The following is a 19,673-nucleotide window of genomic DNA, read 5'->3' as shown; positions in this document are numbered from 1 at the left end:
AATACTGGGATATTAAAGCCATTTCAGAATCTTTAACTGTCTCAGATTAGAGCTACTATGCCATTCAAGAATTGTTAACCTAATGGATCCCCTTAAGCAAAATTGTTAACCTCTGAAGAATGGTATTTTAGTTGAGCAAGCCGCTACCAACCATTTTTCATTTTTGAAATGGTGAGGACTCTGGAAACATTAAAGCACTTGATTAAAATGGGCCATCAACTGGCCTGGTTGTTTTCTTCAAGTTATTTTCAGGCTTCTATCCACTCCACTTTTGTCATTTTGACAAGTTTCTACTTTGTCCTACCTTCTCACTTTCATTTAAAAGTTAAAAAATTCTCAGATTGGCAAAGTTGTACATTAACTACTAACTGTAAGAAGATAGATGTTTTAATAAGTCATGCAAATATGACAGAAGATCAATGGCTTTATATAGGGATTTTTATCTTTCCAATAGTGGCCTTGCACATAGGTTCTCTCAGTGTTAAGGGTCTACTTCCACAAAAAAAACCTTTAACAGGAAAAATGGATAGAGCAGTTCCCTATTCCTGTGAAATTCTTACTTTTGATGCTTACCCTTGCCTGGAAATATATCGTGCTAAATGGAATTTTCACACATCCCAACCAGTGTCTCTCAATACGGGTGTGGATTCCACTTCCTCTTTCACGGTCATCCTAAAGGAGGGATGGGAAGTGATAATTGTTTAACAACTCCGGATAGGAAGTAGGAAAGCAGCAGGATTTTAGCTGAAAGCCTGGTAGGTTTAAGTTAAACAGATCTAAGTCACATTCTGGTTAAGACACTTAATAGTTCTGTGACCCTAGGAAAGTCATTTAACTTCTCTGAACCTCAGTTTCCTCATTAATAAATTGGGAATTTAACAATCTACTTTGTAGGGGTATTTTAAAATTAAGACTGTATAAAAAGCCCCTAGTACAATTCCTGGATCATAGCAGACAGTCAAGTTGAAAATAAAAAAACTGGTTCTCTTCCTCCCTTCTTTCTTTCCCCGTTTATACATGTCAGGTTTCAAACATTCCAAATTTGGGGATTGATGGGGCTCAGGGCAGGCTGCCCCCAAATGTGCCAAAGTGGCATATGGATTACTTTGAATTCAAGTTACTTGAAAAGCAGCTGGTGCAAAAACACTCTGACCCTCCTTTGTCTGCAGAAAGCAGGAAATAAATCTCCTGTGTGAAAGGTGCCCTCTCTGCACCTGGGGGTAGAGAGACATCCTTATCACCGGAGACAGGGAATCCAGGGCTGAGGAGGCTGTACAAACAAACCTTGTTATTTCTTTACTAATTTACCCCAAACCAAACATCTATGTCTTGTCAATTCTTCACAAATTTATTGTTTCTTTGTCTAAAAGGTATAAAAGCTGTCTGTTTTGGTCACTTCCTAGATCATATATCTATGAGACCTTTGTACATATAAAATTAAAAGTTGTTTATTTTTCCCCTGTTAATCTGTCTTGTGTCAATTTAATTATTAGACCAGCCAAAAGAACACACAAGCGTAAGGGGAAATTTTCTCCTCCCTGACAGGACTTAACACAATGGGTAGAGGATAGGAAAATGAATACAGACATCTTTCTCAAAAACGTGAACTTACCTCTAAGACATCATATAGAACTTCATCAAAAATGTTGATGAACACGTCATCTTTCACTGACTGCAAACTGGTGGTGCTGTAATCCCCATTGGGGGCCCTGCAAATGGGCACCCATGATCAGGGAGCATGAAAAGAGCAAAAGAGAAGTAATGAGTACTCAAATGTCCAAACTGGAAAAATACCTGAATATGAGCATAGATAGGAGGACTAATGGCAGTTGTCTCATTTAAAGGATTTCTCTAGCACGGAGACCCTCTAAGGTAGTACCTATACTCAAATGGCAAGGCAGTAGACTGCAGGCTCCGTGCAGAGAGACAAACCCTTTTGCTGGCTTGTCCTGGTGAGTCTCACATCATCTCCCAACCATGGTGAGCATTGCAAGGAGCCAGTTGCCTACATACAAGGTCTCCAGCTGATACTGGTGCTGGTATGTGGACTTCCTAAGCAACTGGGCTCTGGAAGGTGCTTCTCTGTCAGACCATTCCCTGGTCATAAACCTGTTGTTATGTGGCTGGTTGGATGGTCCCTGCTTCACACTCACTTTCCCCACAGATAAGTAAAGCAAGGTAGGGATGAGGTTCATCTCCTATAACATCACCTGCTGAGTCCAGCCAAACCTGGCCCAAGCAGGCCTCTCCATGGCATGGCTCAAGACCAGGCTACTGCATCTATTGTACTGAGCATTTGCCTTTAACTTTTCTCATTCTTTTTGCTTGTACTATTTATAAGAGTGCTATCTGTTTCTCCCTTCTGACTTAACTAGTTCTAACCCTTGCTCAGTCTCTAATTTACTATCTGGCATTAAGCAAGTTACCTTTCGTCTTTAGGTTTTAGTTTATTTTCTATAAAAGTAGAGCACTAGACTAGATAATTTCTGGGTTGCTTCAAGATCTGAAATAGAGAGTCTTTTAAATATGTAAAATCATTTAATCAAAAATTTTAAATGCCTATGTATTCTGATGAGGGAGGAAGCTTAATTTATGGGAACTAGGGAGCTTCAAAATTACTTACAGCTTCCAGAGTTGGGGAGATGGGGAAGAAAAGAAAAACAGTGTAGAGGCTGTGGGATTGAGGGACTGGGAAGCTTGGGCTGTAAGAAGCCAGAGCCTGGAGAGGAGTGGGGTGTCCCAACAATGAACCCAAGTTTCGGAAGTTGGACATTTTCCCATTTTATTCTTGATTGGAGTCACTTGTAGAATGAGGAAAATATGCCTACCTAAATGGAAGTTCGAGTTCTTCATTCCAGCTGGGGTTTGGACCTTCAGCTGTAGTTGTATGGCAAATTGTTCGCTGAAATGAAACTTCTACAAAAGGACGTACTAAAACCTTAAAATCAAGAGCAAAGAATCTGTAACAGTAGAATTATTTTGATCCTAACAGAGGTAAAATATATTTCTAAATGGTGTGTTTCCAAAGAAAACAAGGCAGAAAACAGACTATGAACTTTCTAGGCAATTCTTAAAAATAGAAGGGGCAAGATTCTAAGTGGAGATCCAGCACTGGGGTATTTCACCTGGCCGAGGGGGTAGTCAGCACTGTGGGTTGCGCTTTGTGTGGTTGGGGAAGCAGCATGCTTTTCGCTGAAAGTCCTTGAAGATCTCGATGGCTGCTGGAATTTGCTAGGAGAGAAAATGTATGAAAGAAATAAATGGCATGGAAAGTCTAATTATATACTTTGCAGACGGTTTCTCCAAAGATGTATGGTGTTGGTGGCTATGGTGACAGACATACTCTCTAAGCTTGTTGATGCTTCAGAAGTCTTTTTGCATGCTCTGGTCCTCCTCAGTCACCTAGTGATTACGAGAGCCTTCCCAACTTTCATCCATAGGCCTGCATGTCTGTCTGGAATACAGGAAAGGGACCTCTTCTCTCTGCTCTCTCATGGGTGCCTTTTCCCCCGTAATTGAGAACCTCAATCCCTCTCAGGTAGCAGAATCCTGAGCTTCCTAACCAGCCTGCCCTGCCTCCATCCAGTTCTGGTCCTTTCCCACTGTATTTTCTTTGAACGTGCACTCTCCAGTAAACACGAGCTATACATCCCAGGTAAGACATCTCTCTCTGGGCCTGCCAAGCATCAATGGGAAAGGCGGTCAGGGATTCCTAGCTTGAGTTAGGATCTATGAGTCTTGCCCTCTTTCCCTTTTGAGCTGCCATTCTTAAAGGGAGAAATGAAGGTCATGTCCAGAGATCCTCTCCCAGATACCTTCCCCCTCATCCCAACAACCCACTTGCATATTTGTTTTTCGGGTTTTTTTAATAAGTTTATTTTATTTATTTATTTTTGGCTGCATTGGGTATTTGTTGCTGAGTGTGGGCTTTCTCTAGTTGCAGGGCGCGGGGGCTACTCTTCGTTGCGGTGTACGGGCTTCTCATTGCAGAGGCTTCTCTTGTTGCAGAGCACAGGCTTTGGGCGCACGGCTTCAGTAGTTGTGGCGCACGGGCTTAGTTGCTCTGCGGCATGTGGAATCTTCCGGGACCAGGGCTCGAACCCGTGTCCCCTGTATTGGCAGGCGGATTCTTAACCACTGTGCCACCAGGGAAGCCCCTGCCTATTTGTTTTGAATTTTATGGTTTGCCAAGTATTTCACATTCATTTGCTTAGCAAAGTACAAATTATCTTTTTCCACCAGACTGTTTTACCTTTTCACAGAAAGGGTTTCAGACAAACTATGAGGCAATGAAAGTAGAACATTTAACACAACAGCGGCCAGAGAAAACCTTTTCCTGTTTGGAACACTGTCAATTACATTATTACACAAACACTTGTTAAGTACCTACTATACTTTAGGCCCTGTGTTAGACACTGGGGCTGCAAAGGCAAATAAGATAAACTTCGGCTCAAACTAGATAAACAAATAATCACAATATAGTGGGGTATATGTTAGACTAGAGGGGTGGGCATGGGCCATAAGAGTGCAGAGAAGGAGTTGAACAATCCTGTTTAGTTTAGTTGCAAGGGCAGAAGGTTAAGATTTGCGTGGGTTTAGTGCAAGAGTTGATATTTGAACTGACTTGATGAGTTTACACTGAAATGTATAACATATAGGATCAACTATGCTCCCCTGTAATTATTTGAATGAAATGGTTTAACTTTTAAAAAACTTTATGGAAACCAAAACTAAGAGAAACACCTACATATCTTTTTAAAAAAACCAGCTTTTCACCCCACAGTTAAACTTTAATGCAATCAAGATGAATGTTGGGCTGTGTGGCTTAAGGAAGCAATGCTATGGCACAGATTCAAGAGCTTAAATGGACATTTACATATAACAAAACACTGAGACTAGCTGGTGATGATCAGATGTTCTATAATGGGTGGAAGAGTTAGTCAGCAGAAAAATAAAGTAGGGCAAAATAATAGGGGGTGGATAATTTAAAGGGAAGACCCTAGGGACAAAAGATGCCAGGGGCTTCTGTGATCAGAGAGCTGGATGACCTTGGGCAAGCCACTTACACTCCCTTCATTTCCATTTTCCCTTTTGTAAAATGGAGACAGTAATAGTAGTGAGAAGTAAGTGAAATAATATAAATGAAAGTGCCTAGCATAGTGCCTAGAACACGGTGAATGTACACTAAATTATAGTTTCCCTCATGACATTGACAAGGGCACCAGCAAAGAGAAGTAATTCTTGGACCTTCCATCTCTGTTCTCTAAGGGGATAAGAAACTTTGGCTCACCTTACCTATGGTGAGGGGCTCCCCATTGCCCCAATGTAACGAAATACAGTAGACATAATTCACTTCTCTGAGCAGATAAAAGAGAAGTCATAGTTTTGTGCTCAAACACATGTTTCAGAATCTAGAATATATACCTTTTGGGTATCTGCCCAGCTCTCACCCACTTCTCAGAACTGTCCTCCATCTTCAGGACAGGTCCTTGTGACCTGCCTCTCTGACTGTAGGTGACTAGACATGGATCAACACCTGACCCAAGTTAGGACCTTCAGATTCACTCCTGGGAAGCTGACACCTGGTGGGTGGTACCCTGACAGGATGGACCACTTCCATCACATGGAGAAGAATAAAGCAAACCCACAGAGGGAAGCAAGCAAGAGAAACAATGGGGCCTCTGAAGAAGCCCATTTTAATCTTTACTTCTACCATGTAGTTTGGCTGTACCTCTTTTTCTTGAGTTCTAGGAGATATTCCCAATAAATCCCCTCTTTACCCTAAACTGACTGATTTGGTTCTGTAACTTGCAACCAATAGGGCCCTGACTTCATCAAGAACCCTCTTCCTCCCCGCCATCCCTGCCCTCGGCCCCCACAGAATAACAACTATGTTAAAAACGAGAGTGAACATGCTCTAAAGAGGTTGGATCCTGCACATTCCATCCCAGGGCTGTTCAGAGGGCTCTCACCTTGTCGTTGGCTTCCTCACTGGAATGTCATAAGCCCGGATAATGTTCACCAGCAGCTTTATGTCTCCATCAGACAGGTTTTGGGCTGTCACCTTCTTCCGGCCTTTTCTCCTTGGCCTCAGTGGTCGTTTTTGTTCTGCCAGCTTGAAAAGGCTCAGGCCCAAAATGCTAATGATTACAGAACAAGATTAGGATGCCAGGGAAAAGAAAGATCTGGAAAGTCTTGAGACAACTTCCCAAATGCTGCACCAAGGTTCCTCACAAGCCCCTGAAAAACTCCTTGTCTTTTTAAGGAGGGTGGAAATTGTCAAGAAGTCCTCCCAAGATGGGGGAGAGCCCACTCTGTAGATTATTAACATTCATTTTAACTGCTACCAATCAGAGGATGAAATTCATGTTCTGGTCCCTCCCTGCACTCCCTGCTTGCTCTCTGCCTTGCTTATCCACCAGCCCCTCAAATGTGGCCTGTGCTCTCCTACTGTCTGCTTTCACTCATGCCAATCCTGCATGCTGAATGCCTCCTTCCACCTCCCTCCTCATCCACCCACTCGGTTGCAGTTTTACCACTTTGCAGGGCCAGTATTTCCCCCTCCCCGGAGGCCCAGCCGCATTAGCCCGAAGCGAGGCTCCCTCTCCTGGGCCCCTGGAGCCCTCATTAGCCTGCTGCATTCACATGGCAGCTGATGTTTACAGCCTTCTCAGGCCCTTCCAGGGATACCTCACTCTCTGGAGTTAGGCAAAACTAGGTGTGAATCCTGCTCACCTTGAGCAAATTATTTCACCTCTTGAAGTCTCTGTTTCATCATCTGTAAAATGGGGTTGTTGAGAGGACTTTGTGAGGAGGTGTATACAGAGCACCCTGGCACTGGTCTAGCATTAGAGGCCCTAACATAGTGACTGTTGGGACGATGACAATGATTATGATGCCAGCGATTATGTTGGAGAAAGGAGGGGGTGGAGACAGGAGGGAGGGAGGGGGAGCAGGGGGATCCTCCTCTCACATCTCTCTTCCTCTCACTGAGATGACCTCCATTAACACTTCCTAGAAGATGAAAGCAACGCAGTGGATCACGGGGGAGAAAGGGCCATGGAGAAAATAACTTAATTCTGCCCCAGAGACTAAACAGAAACACAACTGTGACTGCGTATCAGGAAGCTGACGTTAATGACTATGCCCGAGAGCCACAGAACAAAGCCAGCGGTGCAGAGCTGGCCTCGGGCTGGCAGCGCTCACGCTGCTCTACTTCCCTGTGGGTATCAGAGCTGGCCAGGAGACCTGCTGGACTGGAGCCCTCTTTCCAAGAGACACGTGCCAGCTGGGGAGATGATGGCTCCAAGGGGCTTCCGGGGGCTGTTGTTCCCAGTTGCTTCCCAGGGTCTTCTGTCCCACAGGGCGCAGAGGAGCCACCATTTACCAGCACTTCTCTGGTTCAAGCAGAGTGCTAGGTGCCTTACGTATAATATTTCTAATCCTTACAAGTATATTTATCTCATTTTTCATATGAAGAAACTGGAGGCTCCAAGAGGTGATAGAATTTGCTAAATAGGAGGAGAGGGAGCTGGGGTTCAAAATCAGATCACCCTGACTACACAGCCCAGCTTCTTCTTTTAACATTTACATATATTTATTCATTAACTCATTTAAGACAAGAATAAGCCCATTACATGTTAACATGATATAAAATTATGAAAAATAACTATCCTTTTCAAAACAAAGAGTGCGAGGAGAATGACACTGTTTTACATTTTTGCAAATCTCTTTTTTTGATTTATTATATGTTTTAATTTATTTTTTATTTTAATTGAGATATAATTGACATATAACACTGTATACGTTTAAAGTGTACAATGTCTTGGTTTGATACATTTATATATGGCAATACGTTACCACTGTAGCATTAACCAACACTTCTATCTATCACTTCACATAATTATTATTTCTTTTTTTGTGGTGAGAATTATTAAGATCTAGTCTCTTAGTAACTCTGAAGTTTATAATCAGTATTGCTGACTATAATCACTATGCTGTGCATTAGATCTCCAGGACTGATTTATCTACTGGTTACAGGTTTGTACCCTTAAACATCTCCCCAGTTTCCCCCACCCCCAACCCCTACTCACTAACATTCTAGTCTCGGTTTTTATTAGTTTGGCTTTTTTAGATTCCATGTATAAGTGAGAATCATATAGTATTTGTCTTTCTCTGTCTGACTCATCTCATTTAACATAATGCCCTCAAGGTCCATCCACGTTGTTACAAATTACAGCCCATCTTCTTAATCCCTCTGCCAGGACAGCTACCTAACCCAAACTTGGGGACCTCAGAGAGAAACCTTTGCGGGGGGTCATGACATGGCACATCCCTTCTTTTCTCAATACTTTCTCCCTCTCAGAGAGGTGCCTCCTATCATGAGACTTTGCTGCCTCCCTAACAGTCAGCTTGAGAGCATCTTGGTGGCTTGGACCATTATATAAAGAAACATTTTAATTTAAAGCCAAGAACAAACCAGAATTAAAAGAAGGAAGAACATACCCCGAGCCTTCAGAACTTAATGCAGAAAGTAAAGCAGAAAAAAGAAAAAGAAAGAAAAGAAATGGAAAAACAGCATGAAAAATCATCATCTATTCTAAAGTGTAATTTTCATGACTGAAAAACAAACAAACAAACATTCAATGACTGGACTCTGGGCTTGGAATAAAGAGAGAGGGTTTGCATGAATTTATGTGGGCACAGCCTCCCTTCTGTACGAGGATGGAGGCAAAGCCAAAAGAAGGGGCTGCCATGGATTGCACAGTTTTTTGTCTCCTTGCCAACTTGATGGTGGAGAGGAAGTACATGCATAGGAAATGACCTTTTCAGGAGACCAAGAGATTTAATCACAGGGAGGGTCATGAAGTTAATAGACTGTGCAAGCCCACCAGTATAGAAAGTTCTCTTTCATCTTTCATGCATCCACCTCCAGCTGAGACCATCTGAGGATTATTCTAAATGATAGGGAGACAATCAAGCAAATAAACACAGTCAATTCCCAACTTCTATGTAAATATCCATTGTTCCCTGCTGCCCTTGCCTCTCACCAAACACATGGCAGCTCTGTGTCTCCGAGCTGTGGTGCTGGAACAGACCTCTCCATGCCACCCAGAATCTCAGTGGGCAAGTTCTCAGCCACCCCCACTGCCCTGTGATGGGAGAATAAAGGAGACCCTGGCATATGGAGGTGAGGAAAGCAGGAGGCGGATGTGCTGGAGGGGATGCTGTCAAAACTTCATGTGACTGGAATGAGAAGATAGCCAAGACTGGTGAAGTTCACTTGGAGGTGCTGGGAGGTGAGATGGGGTCCACTGGATGTGATGGAGAGGATCTCGTGTGACTTGTTCTAACAGAAAAACTCCAACTAGTGTAACATTAGGCATTAATCAGGCTTTACCAGTTTCCAGTATTATTAGGGGCCCAAATGCACATCATACACTGATAAAAATATTATATTTACATGAAATTTTTAATATAATACAATACAAATAATTTTAAAAGAAATAATAAAAAAGGTCTCTTTTTTTTTTTTTTTTACCTGATATTGGGAACTTCTTCTTCTACTACCAAATCCGAAAGAAGAAAATGGTGTTTTGCAATTAGAAAACGATTTATCACTGATTCTCTAACCTGAGGAAAGAAATATGTTTTATTTAAAATGTTTTTGTTCTATGAACGCACACTTCACTGCTCTAATGTCACCTCAGTGCAGGTTTCCAGACCACCTTTACTTTTCTCTGCAGCTCTGACCTCTTCGTATTGTAAATCATCCAGCTTTCCTCACTAGCATAAGCTCCCTAAGGCAGAGGGATTCTATTTTGTTCTCTGCTGTATTCTCAGGACCTGGGAAAATTCCTGGCAGATAAGATCATAAAATTTAGCTGAATGAATGAATGAACAACTACAAAAAGTAGGACCCGTCTCGAAGCACACACACTTCAGAACTGATTCTGAAGTTCTTCCCCTATTCAAACTGACTTGCTACCTAATTATTCTTTAAATAGAGGACCTCTTAAATGTCATAAATATTCTTTTTTTTTTTCATACATGAGCTACAGGGTAGATCAACCGGATGAGAAAAATGTACTCTAGCCACTAGGGCATTTCTTATAAGTTAAGTTAAAGGAAGGAAGGACAAAAGGATATTTTGACTTTCTAGTGCAGAAGGGCAGTTAGTATGTCATTTATCTTATTTTTTTATTACAAAGGTAATAAGATGCAAAAATTCAAATATTAAAAAAAATCATGACTTAGAAAGTTAAGTCCCTTGTAATCATACCCCCTCTTAAGATAACCACTGATAATAAACTGAGACACATCCTAGTGTTTTCAGCGTTTCTGCATCGAATACACTCCCCTTGGTTCCCGAGCTAGTTCAAATTGGATTTTTATCACTTATAATCATGAGTCCAAACTAATACAAAGGAGACCCAAGTAACCATGTTCCAGAGTTGAAGATAGCTGTTAATCAAATTTAATCTGTAATTATGAGAAAATAAGCCTACAGGGGTTAAGAATAGAGACCTCCCTCCAACCTTAGGATGTTGGCTATTTTTCCCCTATGAGGACTGTTTAAAATGGTTTTCCTTACCTGCTGGAGGTACTTGGCTACTATGGCCCTGTGGGTATCTATGTGGTCTTTGGTTTCAATTACATTTCTGTCTCGTAACCGTTTCTCATAGTCCTAAAATTAAAAGGAAGCCATACTTTTATGATTTAAAAATACTAGTACTCTCTCATGCCCTTTTTGAGATTAGAGAATTATTTATCACATGTGGTTTAAGTCACAAATTATGGTTCTAAATGTTCCTTCTGAACTTTTGGTTCAGAATTGATCTTTGATGCAGTATCCAGGATTTAGAGTTATTTGATTGAACTGCCTTATAAGTAGAAGAGAAATCTGTAATTACAAGTTACAATGTTCATGCAGAAAGAAATAGAGGTAGTAGAGTCGCTGTAGTTCAAGATGATAAGCTCACCCAAACAAGATGCTAAGCTCACCCAAACAATTAAGCAGGGCCAAAGGCCCTGCTTAAATGTTGCCTTTTATATTTCAAGTAAAGCAATTACAGAAATAGTAAATAGCGTCTGGCTGCAGCTGACTTGCACCTACTTGAAGGAGAGGAATGGCTGCCTTTGGCTTTGTCTTCTTAGGCCGCTGCACTTTTCTCTATCAATAAAATTCCATGGGGTCCCCAGGGAGATGCCATGTTCCCCTTCACTCCTTCCCTGGTCACAGCTGAATGCCCAGGGTGGCCCCTAACCCAGGCTGGGTGGCTCAAAAGTTGTCCCCAAGATTTTTAAACTTGGGACAAGAGGACACACCTCTCCCTCCTGGCTGAGGCTACTAGATGTGAACTTGGATGATATTGGTGACCAAGTGATGAAATAGAGAAATCTGTCTACAGTGGGGGAAAATGAAGTCACCATACCAAGGAAAGCCCAGACAGGATGGTGAAGGGGCCTGGCAATAGTTGGGTGTCTTTGAGACGCAGATGAACTCCTGTCATTCACATGTTTTAGATGTTTAACTCTATTTTGTGATTTCGTTATCTAATAAACTCCCCTTCGTTCATAAGCTAGTTCAAATTGGGTTTTTATCACATAATCACAAGTCCAAACTAATATAAAGAACCAAATAACCAAAAATATTCTCCCAGAATAATTTCTGCATGAAAAATCATACAGTCCTGGTATTAACTTCTAATGGCTCTCCCTTTACCTCATCAAACACACGCTTGTCTGGCTTTCACTGGCTTGCCCCATATACACAAGCCTATTACCTATAACTCCTCAAAGGCTCCCTGCTCCCATTCCCGCCATGTTCTCTCCTCTGCCAAGCCTTTGTGCATCCTGCTGCCTGTCTAGGGTGCCCAGAACTGTTCCCCACTTCCTTCCTGGCCCCCCGCGCCAAGGCTGCTCAAATCCTACCCACCTATTTTCCCTGCAGTGCCTACCACCGTGCTTTGTGCTTAGTAAATACCTACTGGATTAAAATGGCATTGAATTCCTGACTAAGGCACAATCCTTTACCACATTAACACTTAAAGAGACTCTTCAACCCTACACCTCTAAGTTTTCCTAGTTTAGATGTCATTATACTGAGACAAAGATATTATTTAAACATTGGATTCAACAAAAATAATGGGAAGGTTATGTAAAGTACTACAAAAGAGGAACTAATATTGCTACTGAGAACATAGCAACAACAACAAAATACATACATAATAGTATACCAAATGGCACAGCAGATATTTTATTAATAATAAAATAAGCCAATTTCTCACCTGGAATACCTTTTCCATAATTTCTCGGTCATACATTGGAATTTGTTTATAATTTCGGAATTCTGGCACCCCTTGGCTTCTAAGACCAAGAAGCCTGAATCGTTTGGATCTGTTTAATTCCTCATCTGAAACAAAGTTAAATTCCTGTTGTAGCTGTTCCAGTCGGAAGAAATCAGGGATGTAGGATTCACCACTGGTAGCAACCTATAAAAACCAAGAAAAACAAAACTCTAGATAACAGGCAGATTTCATCCAAAGAAACTTGGCACTGAGCTTTTGGGAATGACGTTTTAACGGTTTTAGGCAGAGAGACTTGAAACATCCATCATTTCATTTAAAGAGAAAATACACTAAAATATAATGGTAATGAGGCAGATGCTACTCTGCCTTTTATAGCTACTAATATTCATTTAGTAGCTATAAAAAGTATCATGAATCATTTTTCCAGAGAAATAAAAGTTAAAAAAGTTCATTTTTGGTACACACGCTCCTCTAACAGTTGTCATGAAAATATACAGACTGAAAAATATGAGATTTATATTAGTGTATTACCAAGTGCCTACTGCAAATAACCTTATTCATATACATAATGTATATAAAGTGTATGTATTTTAAATGTATTTTTAAAGTATTTTACACTTTAACATTTTAAATATATTTTAAAATATTTTTAAAATATAACTTTTGGACTTTATTTATGCACAAATGTAGATAAAGGCCCTAGAGTTGGCTGATCAGCTTCACTTGGCTCCACAGCCATGCTCTCCTGTCCCTGCACAGCACCTCATGGCCTTGGTCACTGAGAAAAGTGAACCAGAGATGGACCCAAGCACCAGCCTCCGATGCCCCTGTACCCTGGTACAGAAAGTGTGGCTTCAGCACCACCGAGAAACTAGCAGGTGTGGGCTGCACTCTGCCCAGGTGTCTGCTTGTTCCTCTGCTGGGTGCTTTGCCAGCTGCAACCTCCTCCTGGGCAGATCTCTTGCTTCTCTTCAGGGAGCAGAGATCTGATGGAGCTTTGCGATGGGAAAGGTGATACTGCTGTGAAAATCCTGGTTCATAAAAAAGAGGCCAGTCAGGAAGGCAAACTCTGTGTTTTGTCCTTCTATGGGAAGCAAATAGTTAAAAAGAAAAAAAAAAAAAATGAAGGAGACATGCACTATATTATTGTCAATTTAAAGCTAGTCATTGAAACATATCAATAATTTGAAAGCTTTATATGAAATAGGCTACACTTCAGGTAACATGGCCTATTCTTTCTTTTTTTTTTTAAGGTGGATATTTTCATTTTAATTAATAAAACAAAAATGAAACAATGAAGACATATATTGGGACTTCACTCATTCACCAATTATGCAAGAAATGTTTTGGTTAAATAAGATAATTTATTCTTTCTAATAGTTCTCTAAGTATCAACATGCACTAAGTATCATGTTGGAAGGAGATTTTATGAAGATAAAAGTCAGAATAAACCAAAGCTTGCTTTGGGACTTATCTTAGAATCACTAGGAGAGAAGTGAAAGTTTTCATCCTGGTTATAGTTACCCTACTGATGGACTTGAACTAGGAAACGTGATCACGGAATGTGTTGCTATGGCCACTTTCTGGATCATCTACTTGTTTATTAGGTTTTGTGGGAATTATGAACTTGGGAGTAAAAGCAATTGTATTTGTTACCAAGAGAAATCATTTACTGACTAATGTTCCATTTTATTTACAACTTCATTGAAGAAAGAATTTTGAATGTTATGATAGATACAAGCAATTTATATAAAAAACACTTCAATGAAACCTAAAAGGTAATCTAATTAATCATACAACAAGAAAACAAACAAAACCACCATTTCTGAAAATGCCCCATCAGCCCTTCAAAGTATGATGGAAAGAGCACAGGACCTGAAATCACATCAACTTGGAGCCGTGTCTTACCATCTGTGGGATGTGGAGCAAGGAACCCTGAGTGTCTGGGTTCAGTGTCTCTCCACAGAAGGGGCAAATTGAAACCTTTCTTTAGGGGTTTCACAGAGGTTAGAGGTAAGAGTAACAACAACAGCAGCAGCTGATGTTGACCGTACACTGACCGTGTGCCCAGCTAGATGTTGATCCACAGCAGCTCATTTCCTCCTGACAACACTGTGAGGGCATCACAGGGCTTAGGGGCATGAGTGCTTGCCTTCATCACACAGCCAGTAGGTACAGAGCTAAAATTTAAACCTGTCATTCAACCCAGGCTTCATGCTCTTAAACACTATTGCACAGGAGAACATATGGGAAAGAAAATGTGTGTCAAGGCCCAGCCATTTCTGTTATTAATCACACCAAGTGGAGAAGTGGTGCGTGTCCAGATCTCCTGCCACATTACCGAGATGAGTTGCATCAAAGGGGCATTGCTGGGGTCATTGGGGTCAAGCTTGGACTCTGCTGCCCACTTGGCCAACTTTTTCATGTCTGTCAGTCCTGATGTGCCGATAGATGAGATGGCATCTGCTCTCTTCAAAGCACTGAAAATGAAAGTTGATTCCATGAGACCGACTTTATCACAGAGCAGTTTGCATTAGGACCACAAAATCCCAGGGACAGCACCGCTTAAGGAGGCTATTCCCTATGAGAGAAAATCTGATCATAAGGAAGGACTTTTGACATTTTTCTTTACTTGATGGTTACTATTAAATATGTTATAAGCATAATAAAGAAGTCTGAATGGTGGGAGAAAGTATTTTCAAGCACACATCTAATAAGGGGTTAATATCCAAAAAATATAAGGAACTCACACAACTCAGTAGCAAGAAAACAAATAATCTAATTAAAATGGGCAAAGGATCTGAACTGACATTTTTCCAAAGAAGACGTACAAGTGGCCAACAGACACATGAAAAGATGCTCAACATCGCTAATCATCAGAGAAATGCAAATCAAAACTATAATGAAATATCACATCACACCTGTCAGAATGGCTATAATCAAAAAGACAAGTGAAAACAAGTGTTGGCAAGGATATGAAAAAAAAGGTAGTCCCTTGTGCACTATTGGTGGGAATGGAAATTGGTGCAGCCACTATGAAAAACAGTATGGAGGCTCCTCAAGAAATCAAAAGTAGAACAACCATATAATCCAGCAATCCCACAACTGGGGATATATCCAAAGTAAACAAAATCAGTATCCCGAAGAGATATCTGCACTCCCGTGTTTACTGCAGCATTATTTACAATACCTAAGACATGGAAACAACCTAAGTGTCCATCAATGGATGAATGGATAAATAAAATATGATACATATGTATAATATATATATCATATATAGAATATTATTCAGCCGTAAAAGAAGGAAATCCTGTCATTTGAAACAACTGGATGGACCTTGAGGGCATTATACTAAGTGAGATGATCTCAGTTCTATGTGGAATCTAAAAAACACAAATTCATAAAAACAGAGAATAGATTGGTGGAGCCAGAGGTGAGGGGGACGGAAAAATGGATGAAGGGACTCCAGAGTACAAACTTCCAGTTATAAGATGAATAAGTTCTGGAAATCTAATGTACAGCATGGTAACCATAGTTAATAATACTCTATTGTATACTTGGAAATTGCTAAGATAGCAGATCTTAAAATTGCTCATCACAAGGAAAAAATTATAACTATGTGTGGTGATGGATGTGTTACCTAAACTTATTGTGATAGTCATTTTGCAGTATGTACAAATGCCGAATCATTATGTTATACATCTTAAACTTATACAGTGCTATATGTCAGTTATATCTCAGTAAAACTGGGGGAGAAAAGAAGTATAAATAGAAGGAATGCAACTGTGACCCTGCATTCCTACAACTCTGCCCAGTGCGTTAAAGTGTCCTCAGTCCCTGATCCAGACTAGTGACAGGTGCCTCTGCATCTGGTGCAGGATGCCCAGAAGGCCTCATCTCCCAGATAACTGGGGACCACTTGTACCTAAAATAAAAGAGAAAAAAAAAACACTTATGCAACCAACTTAAGAACCAACTTTGGACATGACTGAGTTCCAAGGGGGCCAGTGTGGTCACCTTGGTTGAGTTGGGGCTTTATTTTATTTTATTTTTTTTAATTTAATTTTATTTATTTTTTTATACAGCAGGTCCTTATTAGTCATCCATTTTGTACACATCAGTGTAAACATGTCAATCCCAATCTCCCAATTCATCACACCACCATCCCCACCCCCTGCCGCTTTCCCCCGTTGGTGTCCATACGTTTGTTCTCTACATCTGTGTCTCTATTCCTGCCCTGCCCGGTCATCTGTGCCATTTTTCTAGGTTCCACATATATGCGATAATGTACGATATTTGTTTTTCTCTTTCTGACTTACTTCACTCTGTATGACAGTCTCTAGATCCATCCACGTCTCTACAAATGACCCAATTTTGTTCCTTTTAATGGCTGAGTAATATTCCATTGTATCTATATACCACATCTTCTTTATTCATTCGTCTGTTGATGGGCATTTAGGTTGCTTCCATGGCCTGGCTATTGTAAATAGTGCTGCAATGAACATTGGGTTGCATGTGTCTTTTTGAATTATGGTTTTCTCTGGGGGTATATGCCCAGTAGTGGGATTGCTGGGTCATATGGTAGTTCTATTTTTAGTTTTTTAAGGAACCTCCACACTGTTCTCCATAGCGGCTGTATCAATTTACATTCCCACCAACGGTGCAAGAGGGTTCCCTTTTCTCCACACCCTCTCCAGCATTTGTTGCCTGTAGATTTTCCAATGATGCCCATTCTAACTGGTGTGAGGTGATACCTCATTGTAGTTTTGACTTCCATTCCTCTAATAATTAGTGATGTTGAGCAGCTTTTCATGTGCTTCCTGGCCATCTGTATGTCTTCTTTGGAGAAATGTCTATTTAGGTCTTCTGCCCATTTTTGGATTGGGTTGTTTGTTTCTTTAATATTGAGCTGCATGAGCTGTTTATATATTTTGGAGATTAATCCTTTGTCTGTTGGGTTTTTTTTTTTTTTTTGCGGTACGTGGGCCTCTCACTGTTGTGGCCTCTCCCGTTGCGGAGCACAGGCTCCAGACGCTCAGGCTCAGCAGCCATGGCTCACGGGCCCAGCCGCTCCGCGGCATGTGGGATCTTCCCGGACCAGGGCACAAACCCGTGTCCCCCGCATCGGCAGGCAGACTTTCAACCACTGCGCCACCGGGGAAGCCCTGTCTGTTGATTTGTTTGCAAATATTTTCTCCCATTTTGAGTGTTGTCTTTTCATCTTGTTTATGGTCTCCTTTGCTGTGCAAAAGCTTTTAAGTTTCATTAGGTCCCATTTGTTTATTTTTGTTTTTACTTCCCTTTCTCTAAGAGGTGGGTCAAAAAGGATCTTGCAAAAAAAAAAAAAAAGGAAAAGAAAAAGGATCTTGCTGTGATTTATGTCATAGAGTGTTCTGCCTATGTTTTCCTCTAAGAGTTTTATAGTGTCTGGCCTTACATTTAGGTCTTTAATCCATTTTGAGTTTATTTTTGTGTATGGTGTTAGGGAGTGTTCTCATTTCATTCTTTTACATGTAGCTGTCCAGTTTCCCAGCACCACTTATTGAAGAGACTTTTTCTCCATTGTATATCCTTGCCACCTTTGTCATAGATTAGTTGACCATAGGTGCGTGGGTTTATCTCTGGGCTTTCTATCCTGTTCTATTGATCTGTATTTCTGTTTTTGTGCTAGTATCATATTGTCTTGATTACTGTAGCTTTGTAGTATTGTCTGAAGTCAGGGAGTCTGATTCCTCTAGCTCCGTTTTTTTCCCTCAAGACTGCTTTGGCTATTCAGGGTCTTTTGTGTCTCCATACAAATTAAAAAATTTTTTGTTCTAGTTCCATAAAAAATGCCATTGGTGATTTGATAGGGATTGCATTGAATCTGTAGATTGCTTTGGGTAGTATAGTCATTTTCACAATGTTGATTCTTCCAATCCAAGAACATGGTATATCTCTCCATCTGTTGGTATGATCTTTAATTTCTTTCATCAGTGTCTTATAGTTTTCTGCATACAGGTCTTTTGTCTCCCTAGGTAGATTTATTCCTAGGTATTTTATTCTTTTTGTTGCAGTGGGAAATGGAAGTGTTTCCTTAATTTCTCTTTCAGATCTTTCATCATTAGTGTATAGGAATGCAAGAGATTTCTGTGCATTAATTTTGTATCCTGCAACTTTACCAGATTCATTGATTAGCTCTAGTAGTTTTCTGGTGGTATCTTTTGGATTCTCTATGTATAGTATCATGTAATCTTCAAACAGTGACAGTTTTACTTCTTCTTTTCCAATTTGTATTCCTTTTATTTCTTTTTCTTCTCTGATTGCCATGGCTAGGACTTCCAAAACTATGTTGAATAATAGTGGTGAGAGTGGACATCCTTGTCTTGTTCCTGATCTTAGAGGAAATGCTTTCAGTTTTTCACCATTAAGAATGATGTTTGGGGCTTCCCTGGTGGTGCAGTGGTTGAGAGTCCATCTGCCGATGCAGGGGACACAGGTTCGTGCCCCGGTCTGGGAGGATCCCACATGTCGCAGAGCAGGTGGGCCCGTGAGCCATGGCCGCTGAGCCTGCGCGTCCGGAGCCTGTGCTCCACAACGGGAGAGGCCACAACAGTGAGAGGCCCGTGTACCACAAAAAAAAAAAAAGAATGATGTTTGCTCTGCGTTTGTTGTATGTGGCCTTTATTATGTTGAGGTAGTTTCCCTCTATGAGTTGGGGCTTTATCAACAGGGCTGCATCTCTCATCACTCACAGTGTTTTACCTCCTCTCCTGAGGAGCTGGAGCTTTCACCCCCAGGAAATTTCTCCAGCATAAAACTCAATGAGACAAATGCAAAAGGCTTATATTCAAAGACATAAACGAGCCTCCAGTGGAAATGCTGCAGCTTCCTGGCTGAGAAAGGCCTTGTTTTTATCGCATGGATACAAGCATTTGCACTGGATGGAGAGGATGTAAAGGGAACAAAACCAGCCCCAGTCTGTTTTTCCACACATTGAAAAGGACAGTCTTTGACTTGGGAAGTGTCTTCTTGGTGATCAAGATAAGTCCTTTTATTTTATGGAGGCAATTGAGACATCATTTCTAAGATGATCCACTCAAGACACATCTATTGGGGAAGGACAGAAGCAAGACACAGTCCAGGCTGCCTGGACAGGCATCAACCACAAGGAGAGAGGGCCCGTCCATCTGGAGTGAACTAGTGAGGCCCAGAGTCCCTTTCTGCTGTTCTGAGTAGAAACCTAGGGCTAGCAATCAAGGAAGGGGGCTGAGAATAGGGACTTTCATATAATCAGAAGGTTCTACACCAATCATCATTTACAATGAACATTTACTGAGGGCCAAATATTGATATATACAGCTATGTGCTATGTACTTTCCC

General features: G+C 41.0%; 1 protein-coding gene across 6 annotated transcripts in view; it reads right to left on the bottom strand.

The window, feature by feature from the left end:
* CC2D2A (coiled-coil and C2 domain containing 2A) overlaps nucleotides 1-19,673 on the bottom strand; it is a 138,016-nt gene that overhangs the window by 26,528 nt on the left and 91,815 nt on the right. For all 6 annotated transcript variants that reach the window (XM_032632685.1, XM_032632689.1, XM_032632690.1 and 3 more), the window contains 9 exons: nucleotides 14,653-14,791; nucleotides 12,291-12,494; nucleotides 10,595-10,687; nucleotides 9,542-9,633; nucleotides 5,973-6,140; nucleotides 3,126-3,231; nucleotides 2,829-2,938; nucleotides 1,613-1,709; nucleotides 574-672 (listed from right to left, as the gene is read on the bottom strand). In XM_032632685.1, coding sequence (XP_032488576.1) covers nucleotides 574-672; nucleotides 1,613-1,709; nucleotides 2,829-2,938; nucleotides 3,126-3,231; nucleotides 5,973-6,140; nucleotides 9,542-9,633; nucleotides 10,595-10,687; nucleotides 12,291-12,494; nucleotides 14,653-14,791 — 1,108 coding nt within the window. The remainder of the gene's footprint in view (nucleotides 1-573; nucleotides 673-1,612; nucleotides 1,710-2,828; nucleotides 2,939-3,125; nucleotides 3,232-5,972; nucleotides 6,141-9,541; nucleotides 9,634-10,594; nucleotides 10,688-12,290; nucleotides 12,495-14,652; nucleotides 14,792-19,673) is intronic.

The sequence above is a fragment of the Phocoena sinus genome, chromosome 5 (assembly GCF_008692025.1).
Source record: "Phocoena sinus isolate mPhoSin1 chromosome 5, mPhoSin1.pri, whole genome shotgun sequence".
NCBI classification, from domain to species: Eukaryota; Metazoa; Chordata; class Mammalia; order Artiodactyla; family Phocoenidae; genus Phocoena; species Phocoena sinus.
This window is presented reverse-complemented; position numbering and strand designations above follow the sequence as displayed.